The sequence below is a fragment of the Astyanax mexicanus genome, chromosome 10, assembly GCF_023375975.1.
Source record: "Astyanax mexicanus isolate ESR-SI-001 chromosome 10, AstMex3_surface, whole genome shotgun sequence".
Lineage (NCBI taxonomy): Eukaryota > Metazoa > Chordata > Actinopteri > Characiformes > Acestrorhamphidae > Astyanax > Astyanax mexicanus.
Genome location: NC_064417.1, coordinates 52,305,887 through 52,331,451, shown reverse-complemented (window position 1 = coordinate 52,331,451; position 25,565 = coordinate 52,305,887). Strand labels below are relative to the sequence as shown.

General features: G+C 37.4%; 1 protein-coding gene across 4 annotated transcripts in view; it reads right to left on the bottom strand.

The window, feature by feature from the left end:
• pcdh19 (protocadherin 19) overlaps nucleotides 1–25,565 on the bottom strand; it is a 149,329-nt gene that overhangs the window by 64,479 nt on the left and 59,285 nt on the right. For all 4 annotated transcript variants that reach the window (XM_015605691.3, XM_022683648.2, XM_007248791.4 and 1 more), the window contains exon 3: nucleotides 372–430. In XM_015605691.3, coding sequence (XP_015461177.3) covers nucleotides 372–430 — 59 coding nt within the window. The remainder of the gene's footprint in view (nucleotides 1–371; nucleotides 431–25,565) is intronic.

Sequence of the window (25,565 nt, the reverse complement as noted above, 5' to 3'; positions counted from 1 at the left end):
GATGTCCTGCGATAATCCAGTCTTTGTAGGTGCAGATTTTAAATGAGACTGGCCATTGTATAGTATCTGAAGTGTCTTTTTAAGACAAGCTCTAATGATTGCAGCAGCAGTGTGTGGATGAGCATTGTCCTGCTGGAATAGTGCATTAAAATATGCATTCAAAAAAGGTAGGACCACTAGTGGTAGGACCTTATTATTAATGTAACCGTTGATATTTGCATCTATACCAACACAAAAATGCAATGGTAGTGTAGAGCAGTGTGATGACTACCAACGAATAAACACAACAAAAGGTTTATACAGGAAATAAGACATTTAAAACACGACAAAAACACGTACTTTAACCACTTTAACTAAATTTTCATGCCTACCTTTTGATGAGGTGCGCTCTGCTGTTTACGTAACTGGAGTCGATGGAATAATTCTCCGTCTAAAAAAAAAAGAAAGAGAAAAAAGAGAGAGAGGGTGAGTTAGAGTTTAGAGTTAAAGAGAAAAAGAGAGAGAGAAAGAGAGAGAGAGAGAGAGAGAGAGAGAGAGAGAGAGAGAGAAGCATTCAATTATACAGCAACCAAAATAACGTAACCACTAATTGCCTTTCAATAGAAATGTTATTTTACACAAAGACCCCTGTGAGCTGCCTGGGCTTTCAAAGGCAAACTCGCATTCTCTTTCTGAGCACATGTAGAGCTGCCAGCCTGCCTGCGTGCCACCCTCCCTCCCTCCATCCCTCCCTCCTTTCCTCCCTCCCTCGCCATCCACCTCCCTCTCTTTTCCTCTCGTCTCCATATTCAGTTTGACCACACTCTTCAAAATGGAGTCATTAGGGAGGACAGTGCATCTCTGAGCGAGTGAGCAAGCGAGGAAAAGAGGGAGGGAGGGAGGGATGGAGGGAGGGTTTTCTTCCTCTATTTTTATATATATATATATATTTTTTTTTTTTTGGGGGGGGGGAGTGTGTTAGAGTGTTTTTATTACGTGTATACTCTTTTTCATCCTCGCCATACTTCGCAAGAGATGTTAATATATGAATATTAAATAAATAAATGCGAGAGGGAAGAAATTAAGAGAGCGCCTGGGGATTTTTTTTTTTCTTTTTTTTTTTTTTAACTTCGCAATTACAGATGAAAAGGCCTCGACGATCTGCATGCGATGGATCTCTGACCCATATTGAGAAAACCCGGTTCAAAGGCATCTGGCAGTCAACACTACGATTTTTTGTTTTTTTTCTGTGCATTTAAAAAATGTATATAAATTTATAAGGGAAGACGAACTGAACTCGTGGTGGTGGAGAAGAGGTGGAGAAGAGGTGGGGTGAAAAGAGGCAGGTAGCAGCAGTTGACCGTAAAAATTAAAAACGAATAGATGGAGAAAAAAGGAAAGGCGCAGTAAACAGGTGGCGTACACAGTAATCACTCAACGCTCAAGATTCTTCAAGAGTCGCCCTTCAATGTCACAGATTAAAGCAGAGCATTAAAGGAAAGGAGAGAAAAGAAAAGAGGAATTTGTGAAAGAAAGAGAGTCTCTTCTCACTCAGTGTGATAAAAAGATGCAATTAAGAATAGAAATAGAAATACTGTATGTCCTTCTCTCAAACTAACATTTTTAATAACCCAGCAGACGTACAAACAAACAAAGCACAAAGCATTTACCTCAGCAGTGCTATTCTAATCACGAATTTACTTCAGCAGTGCTACTTACGTCACATACTCAATTCAGATACTATACTAGTCCTGTACAGCTCGTATCTTAAAGACTGGAAACAGACAAGTAGCCACAATAAACAGATAGCACATAATCATTCGATTAGTCATTAGTTAAATGCATATTTAAAGCAGATAAAAAAGAAAGAAAGAAAGAAAAAAGAAAGAAAGAAAGAAGGTCTTTATTCATTTTGCCACTGTTTTTATCATCAACACTTTTCTAACTCCAACACTTATCATACTTCAGCAGACAAACAAACAAACAAACAAAGCACAATGCATTTACCTCAGCAGTGCAATTCTAATCACGAATTTATTTCAGTAGTGCTACTCAAGTCACATACTATGTACTATGCTAGTCTTGTACAGCTCGTATCTTTCAGATTGGAAACAGACAAGTAGCCAAAATAAACAGGCAGCACATAATCATTCGATTAGTCATTAGTTAAATGCATATTTAAAGCAGATAGGAAAGAAAGAAAGAAAGAAATAAAGAAAGAAGAGAAGGTCTTCATTCATTTTGCCACTGTTTTCATCATCAACACTTATCTAACTCCAACACTTATCATACTCCTGCAGACAAACAAACAAAGCACAATGCATTTACCTCAGCAGTGCAATTCTAATCATGAATTTACTTCAGCAGTGCTACTAAAGTCACATACCTAAGCCAGATACTATAATAGTCTTGTAAAACTTGTATCTTTCATATTGAAAATAGAAAGGTAGCCACAATAAACAGATAGCACAATCACTTGATTAGTCACCTTTTAAATTCATAGTTAAAGCAGACGAGAAAGAAAGAAAGAGAGAGAAAGAAAGAAAGAAGTATTTATTCATTTTGCCACTGTTTTCATCAACACTTATCTAACTCCAACACTTATCATACTCCAGCAAACACACAAACAAACAAAAAAAGCACAATGCATTTACCTCAGCAGTGCAATTCTAATCGTAAATTTACTTCAGCAGTGCTACTAAAGTCACATACCTAAGCCAGATACTATACTAGTACTAGTCCTAGTACACTATACTATACATTGCACCTTTTTTTTCATTTTCAACACTAATCTAACATGTTAATGCTCTAGCAGACGTACAAACAAACAAAGCACAATGTATTTGTCTCAGCAGTAAAATTCTAATCATGAATTTACTTCAGCAGTGCTACCCAAGTCACATACTCAAGCCACGTACTATACTAGTCCTGTACAACTCGTATCTTTCAGATTAAAAACAGAATCGGGAAACAGGTTGCATATAATAATTTAATAATTCACATTTCAAACTCATGGTTAAAGCAGAACAGAAAGAAGGGAAATAAAGAAGTAAAGAAAAGAAATACATTTCTGATAGAGTCTTTACTCAGTATGCTCGTAAGATGCAGCTGTTTTCCAGCGGGAAAGCTGAGAATCCGTCCTTTGCCAGACTCAACTTCTCTCATTCTAAAACTCAGATAAAAGAGAGAGAGAGAGAGAGAGAGAGAAAGAGAGTCGATGGCTCTTCCACAGGGAACCGTAAGCATCAACCCCTATCAGACAAAAGCACTCCAACGACAATCCGGCGGAACCCGAACCGCAGCCTGCCAAGAGAACCATTAACTCCCAGTGTTTAGCCTGAGACTCGTCTCCAACAGAAACATATGCTACTCATCTCCACCGAGCACAGCATCCTCCTCTAAACTGAGGATCTGAGATAAGCCCTACCCCACCAAACACATCCCCACCAAACACATCCCCACCAAACACATCCCCACAAGAGATCACTGCTGCGAAATCCCATACGAGTTTTCACCCACTGTAAGAGGAAGTGCCAGTGACAGGTTGGTTGAATCAATGTGAAATTTTATGCTCTTGAAGACACATCAGCGAGAGCTCGGTTTAGCCTCTCAAACAAAACCCGCAGTGACCCGGCGTGGTTTCTGAAAACGCCAGCGGATTGCTGAAGCCTGCGAAACCGAAAAAAGCAGGATTTGTACTACAATTACGGTGTCGGATGATGCTGAGGGCACCACACAGGACCGGCACGGGGTTCGGTTACAATGCTGTGACAACAGAGGTTTAGGAAAATATTGATAACTAAAATATTTTGATATTTGGTTTTGTAGAAACACAGTATTGACTTCTAATCATTGGCTTAAATGTAAAAATTGGTGCCAGAAGTGGTTTATTTAGTGTTGTGTTTAAACTCATTGATTTTAATGTAAAAATTGGTGTCAGAAGTGGTTAATTTATTGTTGTTTTAAATGTAAAGATTGGTGTCACAAGTGTTTAATTTAGTGTTGTATTTAAACAACTTGATTTAAATGTAACAATTGGTGTCAGAAGTGGTTCATTTAGTATTATGTTTAAACTCATTGATTTTAATGTAAAAATTGGTGTCAGAAGTGGTTAATTTATTGTTGTTTTAAATGTAAAGATTGGTGTCACAAGTGTTTCATTTAGTTGTGTTTAAACCTCTTTATTGAAATGTAAAAAAATTGTGTCAGAAGTGGTTCATTTAGGGTTGTGTTAAAATCGTTTTTTGAAATGTAAAAATTGGTGTCAGAAGTGGTTTATTTAGTGTTGTGTTTAAACCCCTTGATTTAAATGTAAAAAATGTTGTCAGAAGTGGTTCATTAGTATTGTAGTTAAACCCCCTTTGTCTTGTTTGCTCTTGTCTCGACAGAAACATTGGTGATACAAATCAGGCTTTACACGCAGCAATGATGATTAATGTAGAAGCACATTTTTTTAAATTATCTTTGTTATTCGATATGATAGGAAATTAGTATTTTCAAACTCATTACCGATTACTGATATCATCATTACTGATTATTGATATCATAATATTAATAATAATAATACTGTTTTAATTCTAAGGGTGTGCACAGTCCAATGCATTAAAAACAGACGTACCAGCTTACAATTACTGTTCGCCTCCAATCAGTTGATGAGGAAAAATATCTTCAATCGGCAGTAAATAAAAAAGGTATTAAAGGTATTGTGTACTGTCTCACCTCGCGCTCTCTAATTACCTTCACGGCCAGATAAGCTTTTAATTAGCAGGCATGGCCGGCCGGCCGACCAACCACTGATTGAGATTCGCCCGCCGATGAAGCCAATGAAGCCGATGAAGCCGATGAAGTCTGGCCCGGCGAAGGTTACCGCCGGCCCCCGTCTTGCGCTAACCCCTCCGTTTCTTTTGGCTCCTGGACTAATTAAATCTTAACTCATTGTTATCAAGGAGATAATTTGTAAAAAGGCGCTCTAATTAACATTATATTAGCGAGACTCGCCGAGCGTACGCTGTTTGTTCTCGCCGCGGTTCGAGAGACACCGATTCGCGCCTTTGTTCCTGTCCGGCTTTACTCCATTAATACCCGAGTATAATTGGCATAGGCAATTATTCCAGCGCTCTTGCAGGACAAGTCGGCGTATAAATATATAGGGAGGGTTTATTTTAGGTTGGACGTGCCACCTGTGCTCTACTTTGGTCCCTGTGAGAACTCATTATAGAGTCTCTCCATCTCTACGGCCATCCACAGAGAGACTAATGAAGGGATACGGAGCGAGTAACAAGGGGGAAACTTCATTAAAGAGACAGTATACAAATTTCCCCAATAACTCCCTCCATGACTTCAGTCCATAATTGGTTTGGATGGGGAGCTCTGCATTAATATCAGCTCCGCGGGGAGTCGACTCCGGATCCGCGCCGGATCACCCTACCGCGTTCCACCGCACGCCGGCCGCCGCGGCTCTTAAACCCGGAGAGCGGCTTGTTAAACCGCCATTACGGCGAGCAAATTGCTGACCGAGTCCTACGAACCGCCACCATCACGTCCTGATCTCGGTGCTCATGTCACAATGAGCTATTTCAGATCCGCCAGGTAACAGGGTTAGTATGCAAATGCTGCTTTTGTTCAGCTGGGCTGCTGCAGGTACGACATTAAAGATAACAGTGGAGTGGAGAGCTTCCACCATGTTGAAAAGGGAAGTTATTACTGCAATCGGGTTAGTGCACCGCGGTGGCCGTAAATGATAGATGTGCTCATCGAACAAAAAAAAAAACAATAAGGCACCAAACTCAAGTTCTTGTTGGAATGGAATGAGGGGTTTACATGTATGTGCTGTATGTTTAAAAGAAGTGGGAAGCCCTGCAGTAAAAGGAGTGAATGAATTTCAATTTCAATTTCCATTGAATCCACCTGACAGAATGTGGATTGAATTTATTGCAATACAGAGAAATTCATTTTTATCAGTTTTATCAGTGAGAATGTGATCATTTTAACAGTAACATATATTTACAGCACACATTCCCTTAATGATGAATAATTAGCAATATCTTCATTTAGTAATCAAGTAATCAAATGAAACAATTTTGAGTACATTTTGGTCAATGTAATTACCATTTATTTTAGCAGTTTACAGGGTAACACTGGTGCATCTAATGGTCAATCGTTCCTCAAATGGCCTAAATGTTTGAACCACTTATTACAATTTGAAAGATTTGCATGTTTTTGAATATGTTTGAATATGTTTTTAATGTTAATTTGTGGTCCATACAATAACACCTGTATGAAATTCACATTGTAATCAAGAATTCTCAATTCATTTCTTAACTTTGTACAACCCTGCAATCGGATTACTACTAGGGGTGACAGACGTTTGGATGCAGCGTAGAAACCATCAATTAATCATCAATTAGAAGCACTATAAAGCATATATAAAATCATATATCTATAGTAGTGCATCTCAAACAATTTCAGTAATTAAAAATGTGAAACTCATATATTATATAGATGTATTAAACACACAGAGTGATCTATTTTAAGTGTTTATTTCTTTTATTGTTGATTGATTATGGCTTACAGCCAACAAAAACCCAAAAATCCGTGAAAATTTGAATATTATTTATGACCAACTGGTATTTTTTAGCAGTGTGGGCAGTGTGCCAAGTCCTGCTGGAAAATGAAATCCGCACCTCCATAAAAAGAAGTTTTCAGCAGAGGGAAGCATGAAGTGTTGTAAGATTTTGGGGTGGACACAGTGGATCAACACCAGCAGATGACGTGTCTCTCCAAACCATCACTGATCATCAGTAAATTTTACATTTTATGTGAAGGAAATCAAGGGAGCAGAATCTGGAGACACAGATTTTTGGGTTTTCATGGGCTGTAATCCATAATCATTAACAATAAAATAAATAAATGTGTACATTACATCTATATCACATATGACTTTCACATTTTGAACTGAATTACTAAAATAAATTAAATAAATGAACATTTCTGAGATGCATTAGTATATCTATATATCTATAGTTTTTCCACATGCCTGTAATAAATTCCATGGCTGACTCTAAACTCTACAGGGCATAAACTTTTGCCTCCAGGAAGAGCCCTGAGCATCCAGGAAGAGCCCTGAGCATTAGTAGTTCCTAAAATTCAGAGGAGCTCTGCAGGAGGAAGAGCTTTCTCTTATAAAGCGCCTCAACTCTGGAATAATCTCCCCGAATATGTTCGGGACTCAGACACAGTCTCAATCTTTAAGTCTAGACTGAAAACTTACTTGTTTAGTTTAGCTTTTGGTAATTAATGTTTTTTCCTTTAGATAAGGCTGCAGATTCAGGGGTTCATGGACAGAGGAAATTGTGGTAAACTGAGATGCTGGTGCTGTTGTTCTCCCACTGCACACGGTCACTCAGGTTTGTGGACGGTGGAGTGGGTGGATGCTGGTGTTTCAGGGTGCCTCCATGTCTATGTTACCTTCTGGCTCTCTACCTTTAGTTAGGCTGTTTTATTCAGTTCTGCCGGAGTCATTTGCCACACTCTGATAATGTTTTAATATTCTCAGTTTTGCATAAATCCAGTCAAAACTAATTCCATCTCTCTGCCTTCCTCCGAGTTACTGACTGCCCACCTGTCTGACCCGATACCGATGTTGGACTCTCAGGCTCTCGCGTCTCCTGTCCGGCCAGACTGATGGAAGTTTCTGAAGTCAGCTCTTTTCCACCACCACCACAGATCAGCTGCTCATCGACCATCTTACTCTCCACTACAGATTACATCCAAGCCATTAGTGGCGCTATTACACTCCTGAGTACATAAAACCTATATGGATGTATAAAAGACTTTTTAAATTTTAATTTAAAAGCCGTTTGACCAGTGGTAGGATGGTCCCCCCTCAAATGTGAGTCTTGGTCCTCCCAAGGTTTCTTCCTCCTCCTGCAGCTCTGAGGGAGTTTTTCACTGGGGGTTCTGTATTCTGTATTTTCTATGTGTAATGTTTTGCCTGATTCTTTGTCCTGTAATCATGTTTCTGTAAAGCTGCTTTGTGCCAACACCTGTTGTAAAAAGCGCTATACAAATAAATTTGATTTGATTTGATTTGATCTTACTTTCTAGAGAACTGGAGCTGCAATAGATGCAATAGATGCAGTAGAAGAAATAGATGAAATAGATGCAATAGATACATAGATGCAATATATACAATACATACAATAGATGCAATAGATGCAGTAGAAGAAATAGATGCAATAGATGCAATATATACAATACATACAATAGATACCATAGATGCAATAGATGCAATAGATGCAGTAGAGGAAATAGATGCAATAGATACAATAGATGCAGTAGAGGAAATAGATGCAATAGATGCAATAGATGCAGTAGAGGAAATAGATGCAATAGATGCAATAGATACAATAGATGGAGTAGAGGCAGCTTCCTTCCCGTAACGGAACGTGGCGTGCCTCCGCCCCTGACCACCGTTAAATTGCCGGGAGAGTCAGGGCATGTCAATATTCCTCCCCCGGAGGTTGAGTTTCAGGCCATAGGAAGAGGGCCACTTAAAATACTGCGAAGCGGCCGCAAATGGCTACTTAATCAGGTTCTACAACGTGTTGTTATGATCCGAGCGGCCCCGGTTCGGTGGCCGGCGTCACTCTATCCCCATAATTATCGCAGTGCTTTTTCCAGCATGGAGCCAGAGAGCCTGGTGAGCCCGGAGAGGCCGGATCGCCCACTCAGAGCGAGCGAGCGATCCGGCGGCGTGAGTGACGGGCCGGGGCCGGAGCACTGAGAGGTAGACGGCAGGTGAGGCGAAGGAGGAAGCGACTGAACTACTCCTCCAGCCCCCGTCGCCCTCAGCCAGCCGAGAGGAACAGCAATCTTCTCGCTCAGTCGCGGGCGTGAGATTTGATTTGCCTTCCTCTCAGCATGACAACCGGGTCCAGAGTCCGGATGTGAGAGTGTTCTGCACCCGGGGGCACGGGTGCAGAACAGGAGGGAGCATCGCAGCAGTTACGCCTGCGATGCCTCCAGTTCCTCAGGTGGGAAAGTTGGGGGGGAACGAAAGAACTCGACTTGTCACTCTCCTGCTGGAAGTAAAGTAAGTAAAGCACTACCATACAGTTTACTGTAGCACTACAGAAACTCTCACTGCCTCCAGACTCATGGATGCTTGGATATTGCCTACATACTCTACTGTAAATACACAATAAATAAATGTACCTGGGAACAACCTGTTGAACACAGTATAGAACCACAGGCTTTTTAATGGGAGAAAGACTTCTAAAAACACATATAAGCCACATATATTTTATCTGTTATAGTGAAAACATGTGACAACAAGTGTAGGAAACATCTGCAGACATTAGTAGGGGTGTGTTTAAGAAATCCTTATTTGAATGCTCTGATATCGATTTATATAAACCCGAATCGACCCTTAGAATCAGCCCATTTTTCCCATATATATATATATGAGTACAGTTTTAACGTCTTGCGTTTACAATAGCATCACCTTTATCCATTAGCTTGCTGTTGTTGCACATTGTTGCTCAGCTAACCACCCTGGACGTCCAAATGGTGTGGCATCGCAGGGACATATCGAAACACTTTGTCATTCACACAACTGTGTAATCATGGTTTAAGTGATGGGATTATGATGCTCCTCAAGACACACTGCCTCTCATTCGCACTAGAGTTTAGATCGGGCCCAAAAAAACAGCCCGACCCGGCCTGAGCCCGATTTAAACAAGACATTTTTTTTTAGCAAGTAGAGCGATAAAACTGAGCCTTTTAAAAACATTTTGCCTGTTAAAATGAGCGAAATCTGTTCAGAATGATGCTAATTAACATTGCAACACTGAAGAAGTATAGACCTATTATTTTAAACAATGTGTATTAAGAACTGATCTCCCCGTCTACTTAAAAATGATGTGTCTAAGAATATAAAACACTTTCTAAACAACTTTTTTTTCCTATTTTAAACATATAGCCTTAGTGCTGAACACATAAAACAACAATAAAGCTTAGCTTAGAAAAGCGGAGGAGCTCACATGTGTCTCAGTTCTAGCGCCGCGTGATTATAATATTCGAACTTGTGCAAAATTTTGTTTAAAACACAGTTTGATTTGTTACTTTACTATATTGTGATTATCACACCATAGCTTTATATAAAATAAAAATAGCATTAGAAAACAGAGAACGACATTTCGGGCAAAGAATCTAAGCTCTAATTCACACCTGTTGTTAATTTCAGGTGTGAACAGATCCTCACCATCCTATTCAATGAAGCTCATGGTTAAAAAACAAACCAAAAGGTAAAAGATTGCATTGCTTTTATCGCAGAATACCTTCTTTAAACTTTGTACAACTGTCTTAACTGGATTAACTGGATATTAAATCTCTTTTTTTTTTGTCAATTCATTGCTTTTAAGCCTTTTTTTAGCCTTTTTTTATTCTTAAAACTGGTAAAATGCACACAATAACATAAAAAACTAAGCTCAAACAAATGGCAAACAAGCCGAACAAGCCGACGCCAACCCCTCTCACGCAAACTCTCCCCCTGCTTTCACCAAAGTCCACCAAGAAACCTTGTTCTCTCTCTCTCTCTCTCTCTCTCTCTCTCTCTCTTTTTCTCCAGAGAGACGCAGTTTCGCAGGCTCGTCCGCCACGGCGGCGGAATACAAATGCAGCATCACGTATTCAACAAAGGGGGGAAGAAAAAAAAACGAGAGAATAGAACGAGTAGAACGAGGAGAAAATTCGAAGGTCCTCAATTAAAGCAAACTCATTCCATTTCCTAATTTTAATAGCTGATTGGTGTTCACCGCTTCATTTGGAGCCTCATTCTTGACTCATCTTAGGGCTTATTCACACGCTTCCCCAGAGAGCAGGGAGGGAAATGGTACACATAATGAGGCCTGTTGTTTAGATACTCATTCACAGGAAGAGCATAGCAAGTAGGGCTCGGCGTGAAGGCGAGGCAGCGAGGCAGCGAGGCGGCGAGGCGCAGGACTCTAAATTATAAATAACAGAAGCTATAGAGGAGAGCCAGGTTAGCTGTGCTGTGGCGGCTCGCCGAACACTGGGACAAACACTGTCCCCGCGCTGAGAACACAGGCTTAGGGGATGTGCCTGTGCCTCCTGATGCAATGCCGCAGTAGAGCTGCTGCAGAGCCAGTGTGTGTGTGTGTGTGTGTGTGTGTGTATGTGTATATGTGTGTGTTTGTTTGACTATATATATATGAATGGGACGGGGGAGCGTCTGAGCCTCTGGCATCTATAACACCCCTCACAGAGTGCGGCTGCATTTCAACATTGAGTCACTCCTCCCAGACAGACATCACTCTCTCTCTCACTCTTTCTTTCTCTCATTTTCTATCCCCCTCTCCTTCCCTTTTCACTCTCATGCCCGCTCTCAAGAACTCGACAAGCGTTCTCTTGTCAGAGCTGTACGGACGCCCGAGCATCGCGCCGCGCCCGCTGGCATCTCCAGCCGCACGAATCCTCTCGCAATTTTCGATGAGACGGACCGCTCGGCTCCGTTTGCCGCGGCCGGTCCGTGACGTTTTACGAGAGATGCAGCAAAAATCAAGCAAAAGGAGAGTAGAAATAGGAATAGGTAGTAATATTTTTACGATTGATGAAAAAATAAAAATTGTAACCAATCTCACTCACTCAAGAAATGTAATGTTTAGCAGGGCTAAACAATGATAAGTCATCATAATCAACTTTATATATATATATATATATATATATATATATATATATATATACTTTACTATATGACTGATTAATCATACATAAAATGCATGAATGAATAAATAAGTAAATAGATAAATAAAAAATAATCAACAGATTAGTCAACAAACAAAATAATGAATATCTGCAGCACTAATATTCAACTTTTCCTCCGTGTTTTAAAAAAGTGTCTGTTCATAGCAGACATAGCAGCCGACTCAACCCCAAGGTTTTAAAATTAAAATATCACTCAATCCAGGCTTAAAACCCAAGCCCAAGCTCAAAATCTAAGCTCAAGTTCAAACTTAACATCCTAAACCCAAGCTCAAAATCTAAGCCAGAGTTCAAGATTAAAATCCTAAACCCAAGACCAAGCTTAAAATCCTAAGATCAGGTACAAGCTCAAAACCTAAGCCTGAGTCCAAGCTTAAAATTTAAACCAGGCCTACGATCAAAACTCAAGCCCAACCTCAAAATCTAAGCTCAAGTCCAAACTTAACATCCTAAACCCAAGCTCAAAATCTAAGCCCAAGTCCAAGTTCAAAATCTTAAACTTAATTCCAAGATCAAAATTCTAAATCCAAGATCAAAACCCAAACCCAAGCTCAAAATCCTAAACGGTAGTCCAATCTTAAAATCCCAAATCCAAGCTCAAAACCCAAAGCCCAAGCTCCAAACACAAGCTTAAGTTTAAAATCTAAACCCAATCCAACCCATATCTAAGATCAAAACTAAAGCCCAAGCCTAAGCTCATTGCCCAGGTCCAAGCTCCAAATTTAAACCCATGTTTAAAACCCAAATCCAATCTTAAAATTCTAAACCCAAGATCAAAACCCAAATCCAATCTTAAAATTCTAAACCCAAGCTCAAAACTCAAGCCAAAATTCACAATCTTAAGCCCAAGCCCAAAATCATACGGCCAAGTCCAAGCTTAAAATACTAAGGCAATGTTTAAAACCCTAATCAAAGTTTAAACACAAGCCCAAGCTCAAAATCCTAAACCCAAGCCCAATCCTGGAGTCTCACACCTGCTGGGAAGCTCTGCTCAGCCGGGTGTTTTGTTGCCAAACCCTCTGATTACAGAATTTCCCATAGATCCAGCACCAGCATCTGTTAGACTATAGATTTCCCTTCCAGTCTCTGCAGATCCTGCGGGTCCTGGGGGGGTGAAGGAGGGCCTGAGGCTTTACCCCGGCTACTGGATGAGATTACACTTCTCTATTTTCTGCCCCGGCTGTGGGAGCTGTGATGAATATGAGGACTTGTTTGCATTTAATAGCCACTGACTGCCGGCGAACGCAAATCAGCAATCAGCAGCAGCGGGAGTCAGAACGAAAAATAAAGCCTGGTGTCACTGCAGTCCTCCCAACACTTCCTCACCTGCCACGTCCTGCCAAACACCGCTTAATCCCCGCTCAATCCGGATTATTACTGCACTCAACCCATAACACCGGGTAATAAAGAGCTAATGCTTTAATGTAAGGAAATGGATGCACACTATATATATATATATATATAGTACAAGTTTTAGAACACCAACAATTTTACTTTTACTTTTGACTTTTAAGCTCTTCAGATCCTGTCAATAACCTGAAGTTAAAAAATCATACAGAGGGTAGCAATGAAAATAAACCTTATTAACCTTAAATTCACAAAGCATTTGTCTTTATTAAACTAGAAAAAGACACAGAAACATAAATACCTCTGTAACTATTAAAAGTAGAAGTTTTTTCTTTAGAGAAATTACAGATGAAGTCAGAGAGTGGTGAGTACTGTTTCCTACACCTTTAAATTAAGACTCTTGTTTTGAAACTGGAGAAAAAAAAAAAAAACTTCTACAGGAAGACGTCTGGCTGACCCACATGGAAACAGCAGCTTTAGCCTTTAGCTCTATAGATTAACATGAATAAGGACTGAGTCTCAGTTTCAGCAGAGAAGAAAACTGCTTCTGGACTATATAAAATGAGAATCATACAGAATCATGTCCCATGATTTTTGCCATGTTTCACGGAAGCCGCAGAATTTCTGATCTGAATGCCAATGTGTTTTTACCAGATTATTACTATTAATTTACGGTGAATATTGTACAGTGTATGCACTAAGACTGCACATTAGCATCAATTTACAAGGAATATTGGTGTCCCATGACTTTTGGCATGCCTTTCCTTTCAAGTTTTTTACATTTACATTTATGGCATTTATCTGACACTCTTATCCAGAGTGACTTACAAAGTTATTCCTATTACAGAAGTCGGTCAATGTAGTGTTGGGAGTCTAGCCCAAGGACTCTTATTATTGGTGTAGCTCAGTATAACACAGTATAGTCACTCAATAATTGTATTACAATATATTTACCTAATAATTGGTGTATTACAGTATTGACAGCCAATAATTGGTGTATTTCAGTATATTCACCCAATTATTAGTATATTACAATATAGTCACTCAATAATTGGTATATAACAGTATAGTCATTCAATTATTGGTATATTACAATATAGTCACCCAATAATTGGTGTATTACAGTATTAACAGCCAATAATTGGTGTATTACAATATATATTCACCCAATAATTGGTGTGTTACAATATATCCACACAATAATCGGTGTATTACAGTATAGTCATTTAATGATTAGTATATTACAATATAGTCACCCAATAATTGGTGTATTACAGTACTGACAGCCAATAATTGGTGTATTAAATATATATTCACCCAACAATTGGTGTATTACAATATATATTCACCCAGTAATTGGTGTGTTACAATATATTCACCCAATAATTGGTGTATTACAGTATTGACAGCCAATATTCGGTGTATTAAATATATATTCACCCAATAATTGGTATATAACAGTATAGTCATTCAATTATTGGTATATTACAGTATTAACAGCCAATAATTGGTGTATTACAGTATTGACAGCCAATATTCGGTGTATTAAATATATATTCACCCAATAATTGGTATATAACAGTATAGTCATTCAATTATTGGTATATTACAATATAGTCACACAATAATTGGTGTATTACAGTATTGACAGCCAATAATTGGTGTGTTACAATATATATTCAACCAATAATTGGTGTGTTACAATATATCCACACAATAATCGGTGTATTACAGTATGGTCATTTAATTATTAGTATATTACAATATAGTCACCCAATAATTGGTGTATTACAGTATTGACAGCCAATAATTGGTGTATTACAGTATTGACAGCCAATATTTGGTGTATTAAATATATATTCACCCAACAATTGGTGTATTACAATATATATTCACCCAGTAATTGGTGTGTTACAATATATTCACCCAATAATTGGCGTATTACAGTATTGACAGCCAACATTCGGTGTATTAAATATATATTCACCCAATAATTGGTATATTACAGTATAGTCATTCAATTATTGGTATATTACAATATAGTCACCCAATAATTGGTGTATTACAGTATTGACAGCCAATAATTGGTGTGTTACAATATATATTCAACCAATAATTGGTGTGTTACAATATATTCACACAATAATCGGTGTAGTACAGTATAGTCATTTAATTATTAGTATATTACAATATAGTCACCCAATAATTGGTGTATTACAGTATTGACAGCCAATATTTGGTGTATTAAATATATATTCACCCAATTATTGGTGTATTACAATATATTCACACAGTACTTAGTGTATTACTGTATATTCGCCTAATTATTAGTATATTACAATGTAGTCATTCAATAATTGGTGTATTGCAATATAGTAACCCAAATTATTAGTATATTACATTATAGTCACCCAATAATTGGTTTATTACAGTACTGGCAGCCAATAATTGGTGTATTATAATATATTCACCTAATTATTAGTATATTACATTTTAGTCACCTGATCATTGGTGTATTACAATATATTCACCCAATTGTTAGTTTATTACAATATATTCACCCGATTATTAGTATACTACATTATAGTCACTCAATAATTGGTGTATTACAATATATTCAATCAATTATTAGTATATTACAGTATAGTCACCCAATATTTGGTGTATTACAGTAAAGTCACCCAGAGCTGGAATTGAACCGCAGTCTCCCATATGGTGTGGTTGCTCACAAGCAGGTGGTGGTGTTATCCACTGCACCACACTAAATAAATCCTTGACAGTACACCAATCTGCACCAATAGAAAATGTTCTATTACTATAAATAAAATATATAAAATAAATTTATTTAATACTGCAGAAATACAAATTGTCAAAAAGATATTACCTGATTTGGATCTGATGTCTCCATATATACTCTCTCTCTCTCTCTCTCTCTCTCTCTCTATATATATATATATATATATATATATATATATATATATATATATATATATATATATATATATATATATATATATATATACATATATATTTATGAATATTTTTGAAACATGCACACTCTATGTTGACACTGTTCTAATAAATGTAGCAGTGCCTTCTGGGAAAGAGGAAACAAAGTGTCACAGATCCGTAAACACAATACCTCTTTCCTGCTTTATTCTATTATTATTTCTTTCCCAGCAGCCTAAAACATAGCTCTTTCTTTGACAAGACAATCACACAATCACACACAATCCACACACAGAATAAACGAAGGAAGTACGGACGAATATTTCCCCTGCCAGCAGCTGCATCATAAAGACGGAGAGAGAGAGAGAGAGAGAGAGAGAGAGAGAGTGAGACAGTCAGAATGCCCTTGTGTTTGATCCTGTAATAGACTCCATCTACATAAGGCTAAGGGTTATAGTCTCCATTTGCCTGCAGTCAGTTAAGATGTGATTAATTATACATACATTAATAGCAACAGTATTAATAATTCATAAACTCGTCCTACGTCAAAGCCCTTTTTCCTTTCTGCACAATGAAAAAAAAAAAAAAACAGGAATCTGATCATCAGGCTTATCAGACTCATCATCTGCATCATCAGCACAAAACTTACTGTTCTGTTGGTTGTTGTCAAAGTGTTTTATTATTAAAGTGAATTATTCATATTTATTGTTATTATAGAGTTTATATTTCTAGAAACTTGTGTGTGTGTTACTGTGTATGGGTGGAACATAACTTATAGTAAAAAAATATATATATATATATATTGATACAATACATTTACATCACGTTTTTATGTTTCTGACATAAGGTTTATCTGAGAATTGTTGATCAGACTGTAACAAAATGTAGAGTATATGACAAAAATGTCCAATGACCAATATAAAGACTCTTTAAAAAAGCTTCTGCTGCTCTTTAAACAGTTAAACCTGAATAAATACACTGCTTTTAATGAAACGCACTGAAATAATACCATGCAAATGCAGTCACACACTTTTAATGGCATTTTAAAGCCCATTCTTCAGATAAATTATACAGTATGTTGATAAATTTATTATTATGGCAGGCTTTTTTTCCTATAGTAAAAATTAACACATTAATGGCATCAGTTAAAAAAAGTATATTCATACTGTAGCTATATTATACAGTAATTTGATAACTTTATTATCATGACAGGCCTTTGTGACCTAAAAATTTGGCCATATATTTTGTAGTTTAAATATTGCATAAATTTTACTATAGTAAAATTTAATATAGTTAATGGCATAAGTCCAAAAATTATATCTATATTGTAGCTATATTATACAATAAATTGACATTTATTTTCATCATAACAGGTCTTTTTTATTATAATAACCTAATTGCAAAAAAAAAAATGTTGTCATAATGTTTTGTTGTTGTTAAAATATTGCATATATTTTATCGTAGTCAAAATTAGCATGGTTAATGGCATCAGCCAAAAAAAAAAAAAAAAGGTTTATTACACAGTAAGTTGATAACCTTATTATTATGACAGGCTTTTGTATCATAATAACAAAATTTAGTAAAAACTTTAGTAAAAATTAACTAAATTAATTGCATCAGTCCAAAAATTATATTTATATTGTAGCTATTTAATATAATAAGTTGATACTTTTATTATCAATACAATTATTATTATCATAATAACATAAATACACATAAAATAATATAATTACACATTTTTGCTACTAAAATATTGCATAGATGTTACTGTAGTAAAATGAATGGCATCAGTCCAACAAAAAAAGCTATATTATACAGTAAGGTGATTTTTTCCAATATTAAAAATTAACTAAATGAACGGCATCAGTCCAAAAAAATATTTTTATATTGTAGTTTTATTATATAACAATAACATTAAAACAAAATATGTCATGATACAATCAGATCTAGTCCTATTGCCTATATCTCTACAGAGGTGTAATCTGATCTTCAGGTCGTTGTGGTTTTCAGGGTCTGATTACTCCAGATTAACGAACACATTCCAATATATATATACGCAACCCACGCGTGTGATTATTCAGCGTGGGAATGAAGGGGGCGTGAACTTTGTGTGTTTTGTGTGTTTTGTGTGATTTTCTTTTTTATATATATCACACTGACCGCTTTATTCTGTAGAAAAACTGAATGAAGCAACACTCAGATTACGTTTCTGGGTTTTACATGTTAAAAAGGGGAGGAAAAGGGGAAAAAAGTGGCTTTTGCGTCGCTTTTTTAGGCTTTTTTAAAGCCTAAATCGGCTTACTTTCCTTTAAACCCGTGGAACCTAATCAAACCCAAATGGCGACGGCTTGCTGGAGGCGGGTCTCGCGGATTTATGGCTAATTTGGGCAGAAACAGTCTTTACGCCCGCTCGTCCCCGCGAGCTCCGCACCCCTGCACGTCCCCGGGGTCACCTGCCACAGGTGAGGGAAGCAGAAAGCCCCGCCCCCAGGCTAAGCCACAGGAAGCTAACGGCTAATCCAGGCAGATTTAGTTAGCGGCCTCGCGGCTCTGCCGGCTCTCGCGGCAGCAGGCACGGCACCGCAGGGTTATTTCCAGCTGAATTAGGGCCGGGTTTTACACGCCGGCTCCCGCCAGTCCACCAATTTACCAGCAGGAACGGGTCCAGTGTAATTTAATGTCCAAATAATTCCAACGACTTTACTGAATATTTTCTCTGTAATCCAAAGCCTTAAAAAGCCCAACTTGTTACATTTCTGGCAGTTTTATTTCAGCCCCACTTAATCCAGTCCACTTCCACATGCCAAATGACCACGAGAGCAGCCCTGCTGAACTCTGCGACGGAGGGGGTGTATACAAGAAGAACTCAGGGTATATATATATATATATATATATATATATATACTAGTGCGTCTTTTTTAAGCATATATTTATTTTATTGTTGATGATTATGGCTTACAGCCAATGAAAACCCTTTCAACAAATCAGTGTCTCAGAAAATTAGAATGCTATATAAAGACCAATTGGTACTTTTTTTTTTTTTGCAGTGTGGGCAGTGTGCCAAGTCCTGCTGGAAAATGAAATCTGCATCTCCATAAAAGTTATCATCAGCAGAGGGAAGCTGTAAGATATGAAGTGCTGTAAGATTTTGAAGGAAAACAAAACTGCACTGACTTTAGACTTGATAATAAAACACAGTGGATCAACACCAGCAGATGACAGACATGACTCTCCATCAAACCATCACTGATCATCAGTAAATTTTACATTTCATTGTAACAATAAAAGAAACAAACTCTATGTGTAATACATCGATATAATATATGAGTTTCACATTTTAATCTGAATTACAGAAATAAAGTTACTTTTCAATAACAGGAAAAAATCATAAAAATATAGAAAACACACTAAATCAGAGAAAAAAAAGATGTCCAGACTTTTCACTGGTACTGTATATGATACAGTAAGATGAAAAGCTTATAAAGTATAGTGTTAAAGCGTCAGAATTTATTTTGTTGTTCAATCAACCTTTATTTTCTCTTGGAAACAGACTGAGTAACTGGTACACTGGTAACTCCTCAATGCAGTTAAGCTTTTACAACCTAAATAATAAAGTCTTTCAATTAATTGTGATCAGTTCAAACTAAACTATTTAAATGTTTAATTGATAATAAATATAGAACTGTTGCTCTCTTTGGTGTACCAAACCAAAAAATCTATGCGCTGATTAGTTTGCAGAGTGAAAACTTAGACTTTTGGGGGAAATTTTGGACGATTTAGCCCATGACGATGAAGAAGTTGGGTAATGTTTTTTATTTATTTTTTTTCTAATTAAACAACAATAGTAGTAAAAAAAGAGGAGTTTTGTTGAAATTCGTCTCCCCTTGGTTGTCAGGTGCGTTACGCCTGGTAAAAAGGTATTTTTTGCACTTTGTCGCAAACCAAACTGCAGTGTGAAACCAGACAAAACTAAGTAGTTGAAAAGTCCTGTATATAATGTTAGAAACACATTAGTCTTGGTTGAGAAGTTCAGACAGACTTTGGGTCGGACTTTCAGCTGTGAAGATGCCCTTGGGCTGAGAGTGGCATTCTGATACTGCAGTTACAGCGCAGTCGTTTTAACTACGCTTTTTCTCTCCACTCTTTTCTCTCTCTCTCTCTCTCTCTCTCTCTCTCTCTCTCTCTCTCGCGTTCTCTCTCTCTCTCACTCTTTCACAGTGTAACAGGCGTGGCAGGCTCGGGCCGGGAGATGAGCGATGTGAACACCTTTCCATCAGTGTAATATCCCGGTGCTGAGGCTCCCGCCGTGGCCGAGCGCTCATCCATTCTGGATGCTGCTTTTGTTATGAGTGTAAATCAAATACTTGGCTGATACTCTGATCCAAAATAATGATACGACACCTCAGGGTCGCTTCCCCCAAATATCTGTCAGCACTGCTGGGGTATCTAACAGCCCCCCTCCTCGCTGCTCCCCCCGCGGCCCCGCCCCACTCAGCAGCCCTGGCGCTTCCCATCTCCATGACAGGGCATCTTTCAGACACTTTTATACGAGATGGAGATTTGCAGAAGCTCATTACAGACTCCCAGGCACCTCTCAAATGCAGTACTCTCCCTCCCTCGCTCTCTCTCTCTCTCTCTCTCTCTCTCTCTCTCACTCTCTCTCTCTCTGTCTCCTTGCCATTGCATTCTCATTCCTTTTGCATTGCATTCTCTCCCTGCTTCTCTCCTTCTTTCTTCTGATTAATCAAACATTTATTTTTGTTTATACAACTAATTTATCATTTGCCTCTCTCTCTCTTTCTCTGTCTCTCTTTCCTTTTTTATATTAAATCCCGATTAATCTAACGCTTATTTTTACAGTAGTCGATTAATCTAACAACTAATTTTCTCTCACTCTGAAAATTCTGTTCCTGCCCTTATTCTCAATAGGTTTAATTGATTAGTCGATTAATCAAATGACCAGTTCGATTGTTTTATGGTTTGGGATTTTTGTGTGTGTGTATAAATATATTATCCGAAAACATATCTTTGTGAATGATTATCTCTCTCTTTCTGTCTTCTTGCCATTGCATTCTCATTCCTTTTGCATTGCATTCTCTCCCTGCTTCTCTCCTTCTTTCTTCTGATTAATCAAACAATAGGTTTTGATTATACAACTAATTTATCGATTGCCTTTCTCTATCTCTGTCTCTCTTTCCTTTTTTTATCATCACCGCCTTTTATTTTCATTCTCGATTAATCTAACGCTTATTTTTCCAGTCGTCGACTAATCTAACAACTAATTTAGTTACTCTCTCTCTCACTCCTCCTTATTCTGTTCCTGCCCTTATTCTCAGTAGGTTTAACTGATTAGTCGATTAATTGAACGACCAGTTCGATTGTTTTATGGGTTTTGATTTGTGTGTGTGTATAAATATATTATCCAAAAACATATCTTTGTGAATGATTATCTCTCCCTCTCTATCTCTCTCTCTTTGTCTGTCTCCTTGCCATTGCATTCTCATTCATTTTGCATTGCATTCTCTCCTTGCTTCTCTCCTCCTTTCTTCTGATTAATCAGACAATTATTTTTGTTTATTCAAATAATTTATCAATTCTCTCTCTCTCTGTCTCTCCTTCCTTTTTATCCTCATTTTTGTCGATTAATCTAACAACTAATGTATTTACTCTTTCTCCCTCCCTCTTATTGGGAGGGCGGCCCTTATTCTCAATAGATTTTATCTTCCTCGCCTTTTATCTTCATTCTCTAATTATTATTTTTTATGTTAGTTGATTAATCTAATAACTAATTTATTAACTTAGCTTATTAACTTAGTTTTTTTCTCTCGATTAATCTAATGATTATGTTTTTACGTTAGTCGATTAATCTAATGATTATGCTTTTACGTTAGTCGATTAATCTAATGATTATGCTTTTACGTTAGTCGATTAATCTAATGTTTATGTTTTTACGTTAGTCGATTAATCAAATGATTATGTTTTTACGTTAGTCGATTAATCTAATGATTATGTTTTTACGTTAGTCGATTAATCTAATTATTATGTTTTTACGTTAGTCGATTAATCTAATGATTATGTTTTTACGTTAGTCGATTAATCTAATGATAATGTTTTTACGTTAGTCGATTAATCTAATGATTATGTTTTTACGTTAGTCGATTAATCTAATGATTATGTTTTTACGTTAGTCAATTAATCGAATGAGTATTTATTTTTTACGTTAGTCGATTATTCTAACAACTAATTTATTGGCTCTCTCCATCTCTTTCACTCTTATTCACTTTCTCTGTTTCTCTTTTATTTCCACTTTTATCCTCATTCCCCTTCATCCTGTGACTGCTCTTATTCTCAACTGATTATCCTTTTTTTGTTTAATTGATTAGTTGATTAATCGAATGACCAGTTCGATTTGTTATATTTTTTTCTCTCCTGAAACAGACTTGATTATTTTTGTCTAAACAACTGATTCATCAATTTTCTCTCTCTCTCCTTCCAGTTTTGTCCTTTATCTCTTTTAATCTGCATTTGCCTGTTAAAGCTGAATTTAATGATTATTTACTTATTAACAATTAACGATTAGTCGATTAATCGATTAATCGAATGACCGTTTTGGTTTTTTGTTCGGAAGCTTGTGTGTGTTTGTGTGTGTGTGTGTGTGTGTGTGCTCTAGGAGATTTTCAGCTATAAATATTTGGTGCAATCCTATATACAAGAGATACACACATATGCATTCAATATTTCACCCAATAAAAATATCTGTGTGAATTATTATCTCTCTTTCCTTCTCTCTCCTGTTTACCTCCTTCTCCTCTCTCTCTCTCTCCCCCCAGATGAATTGAGTCAGTGCCGATATTGACATCCCTTAATCTGACACTCACTAACGGATGAGTCAGAGCCGCGCCAGCATGGCAGCGCCACTCCGGCAAACAGAGAGCAGAGCTGAGGGATACAGGTGGAACTTCATCATCCTTCATTAATTGCCCCCACCCCCCACAACAACCACCCCCTCCTGCCCCCCCTGCACCCACCCCCAACCCCCCATTCACTCAAACAAATGATGTTTATCTGGCGCCCGGCGCCGGCAGCCGTGCCCCCTCGGCTGGGGATTCCAGGCAAACACACACACACACACAAACACACACACACACACACACACACACACACACACACACTGTGGTGCCCATAACCATACCTATGCCCCCAAACCACGGCTCCAAGGCAACTGCTGAGGTAAATCTATGGTTAGAAAAGCAAAAGCAATGCTGAGGAAAATCTATGATTAGAATAGCACTGCTGAGGTGAATCTATGATTAGAAAAAAAGCACTGCTGAGGTAAATCTATGTTTAGAATAGAACTGCTGGGGTAAATCTATGATTAGAAAATCAAAAGCACTACTGAGGTAAATGAAAGACTCAAACATGATTAAAATAAAGAGAAGTCAAATAAAACAAAAAAAATAAACATGTAAAAGCATTACAGTAAAAATGGAAATAAAAGCTAAAATAAGAATGGCGTTACAGAATAAAAGTGGGCGGAGCTGCAGTGTTTTAAGATAATCTGAAAGCCTGATCAAACATGATGGTTTTCAGTCTGCTAAAAGTAAATGAGGTGAGGTATATCTTTGTTTAGAATAGCACTGCTAAGGTAAATCTATTGTTAGAAAAGCAAAAGCACTGCTGAGGTGAATCTATGATTAGAAAAAAAGCACTGCTGAGGTAAATCTATGATTAGAAAATCAAAAGCACTGCTGAGGTAAATCTATGATTAGAAAAGCAAGGCACTGCTGAGGTAAATATATGATTAGAATAGAACTGCTGAGGTAAATCTATGATTAGAAAATCAAAAGCACTACTGAGGTAAATCTATGATTAGAAAAGCAAAAGCACTACTGAGGTAAATGAAAGACTCAAACATGATTAAAATAAAGAGAAGTCAAATAAAACAAAAAACATGTAAAAGATTAACAGTAAAAATGGAAATAAAAGCTAAAATAAGAATAAAGCATGATAGAAACATGATTTAAAAGTGGTGTTACAGAATAAAAGTGGGCGGAGCTGCAGTGTTTTAAGATAAGCTGAAGGCCTGATCAAACATGATGGTTTTCAGTCTGCTGAAAGTAAATGAGGTGAGGTATATCTATGTTTAGTATAGCACTGCTGAGGTAAATCTATGATTAGAAAAGCAAAAGCGCTGCTGAGGTAAATCTATGATTAGAAAAGCAAAAGCACTGCTGAGGAAAATCTACGATTAGAATAGAACTGCTGGGGTAAATCTATGATTAGAAAACCAAAAGCACTGCTGAGGTAAATCTATGATTAGAAAATCAAAAGCACTGCTGAGGTAAATCTATGATTAGAAAAGCAAGGCACTGCTGAGGTAAATCTATGATTAGAAAAGCAAGGCACTGCTGAGGTAAATATATGATTAGAATAGAACTGCTGAGGTAAATCTATGATTAGAAAATCAAAAGCACTACTGAGGTAAATGAAAGACTCAAACATGATTAAAATAAAGAGAAGTCAAATAAAACAAAAAACATGTAAAAGATTAACAGTAAAAATGGAAATAAAAGCTAAAATAAGAATAAAGCATGATAGAAACATGATTTAAAAGTGGTGTTACAGAATAAAAGTGGGCGGAGCTGCAGTGTTTTAAGATAAGCTGAAGGCCTGATCAAACATGATGGTTTTCAGTCTGCTGAAAGTAAATGAGGTGAGGTATATCTATGTTTAGTATAGCACTGCTGAGGTAAATCTATGATTAGAAAAGCAAAAGCGCTGCTGAGGAAAATCTACGATTAGAATAGAACTGCTGGGGTAAATCTATGATTAGAAAACCAAAAGCACTGCTGAGGTAAATCTATGATTAGAAAAGCAAGGCACTGCTGAGGTAAATCTATGATTAGAATAGAACTGCTGAGGTAAATCTATGATTAGAAAATCAAAAGCACTGCTGAGGTAAATCTATGTTCAGAATAGACCTGCTGGGGTAAATCTATGATTAGAAAATCAAAAGCACTGCTGAGGTAAATCTATGATTAGAAAAGCAAAAGCACTACTAAGGTAAATTAAAGACTCAAACATTATTAAGTCAAATAAAACAAAAAAAAACATCTAAATGAATAACAGTAAAAATAGAAAATAAAAGCTAAAATAAGAATAAAGCATGACAGAAACATGATTTAAAAGTGGTGTTACAGAATAAATAAAAGTGGGCGGAGCTGCAGTGTTTTCAAGCTGAGCTGAAGGCCTGATCAAATATGATGGTCTGGATTTCAGTCTGGATTTAAAGGTGTTTTAAAAGTGTTGGAGCTCTTCTAACGCTCTCTTTCAACTGTTCCACTTAAGAGCAGAATAGCAGCTAAATGCTAAAAGCTCCATGTCTCCATGTTCACAACCACGTGCCACGGCCTTCCTGCCAGCCCTGAGCGCGGTGCCGCCGCTGGCCGGGAGCGAGCCGGGCGCTGACAGACAGATGGAGGCCTGGAAACCTCGCTCTAACCGCG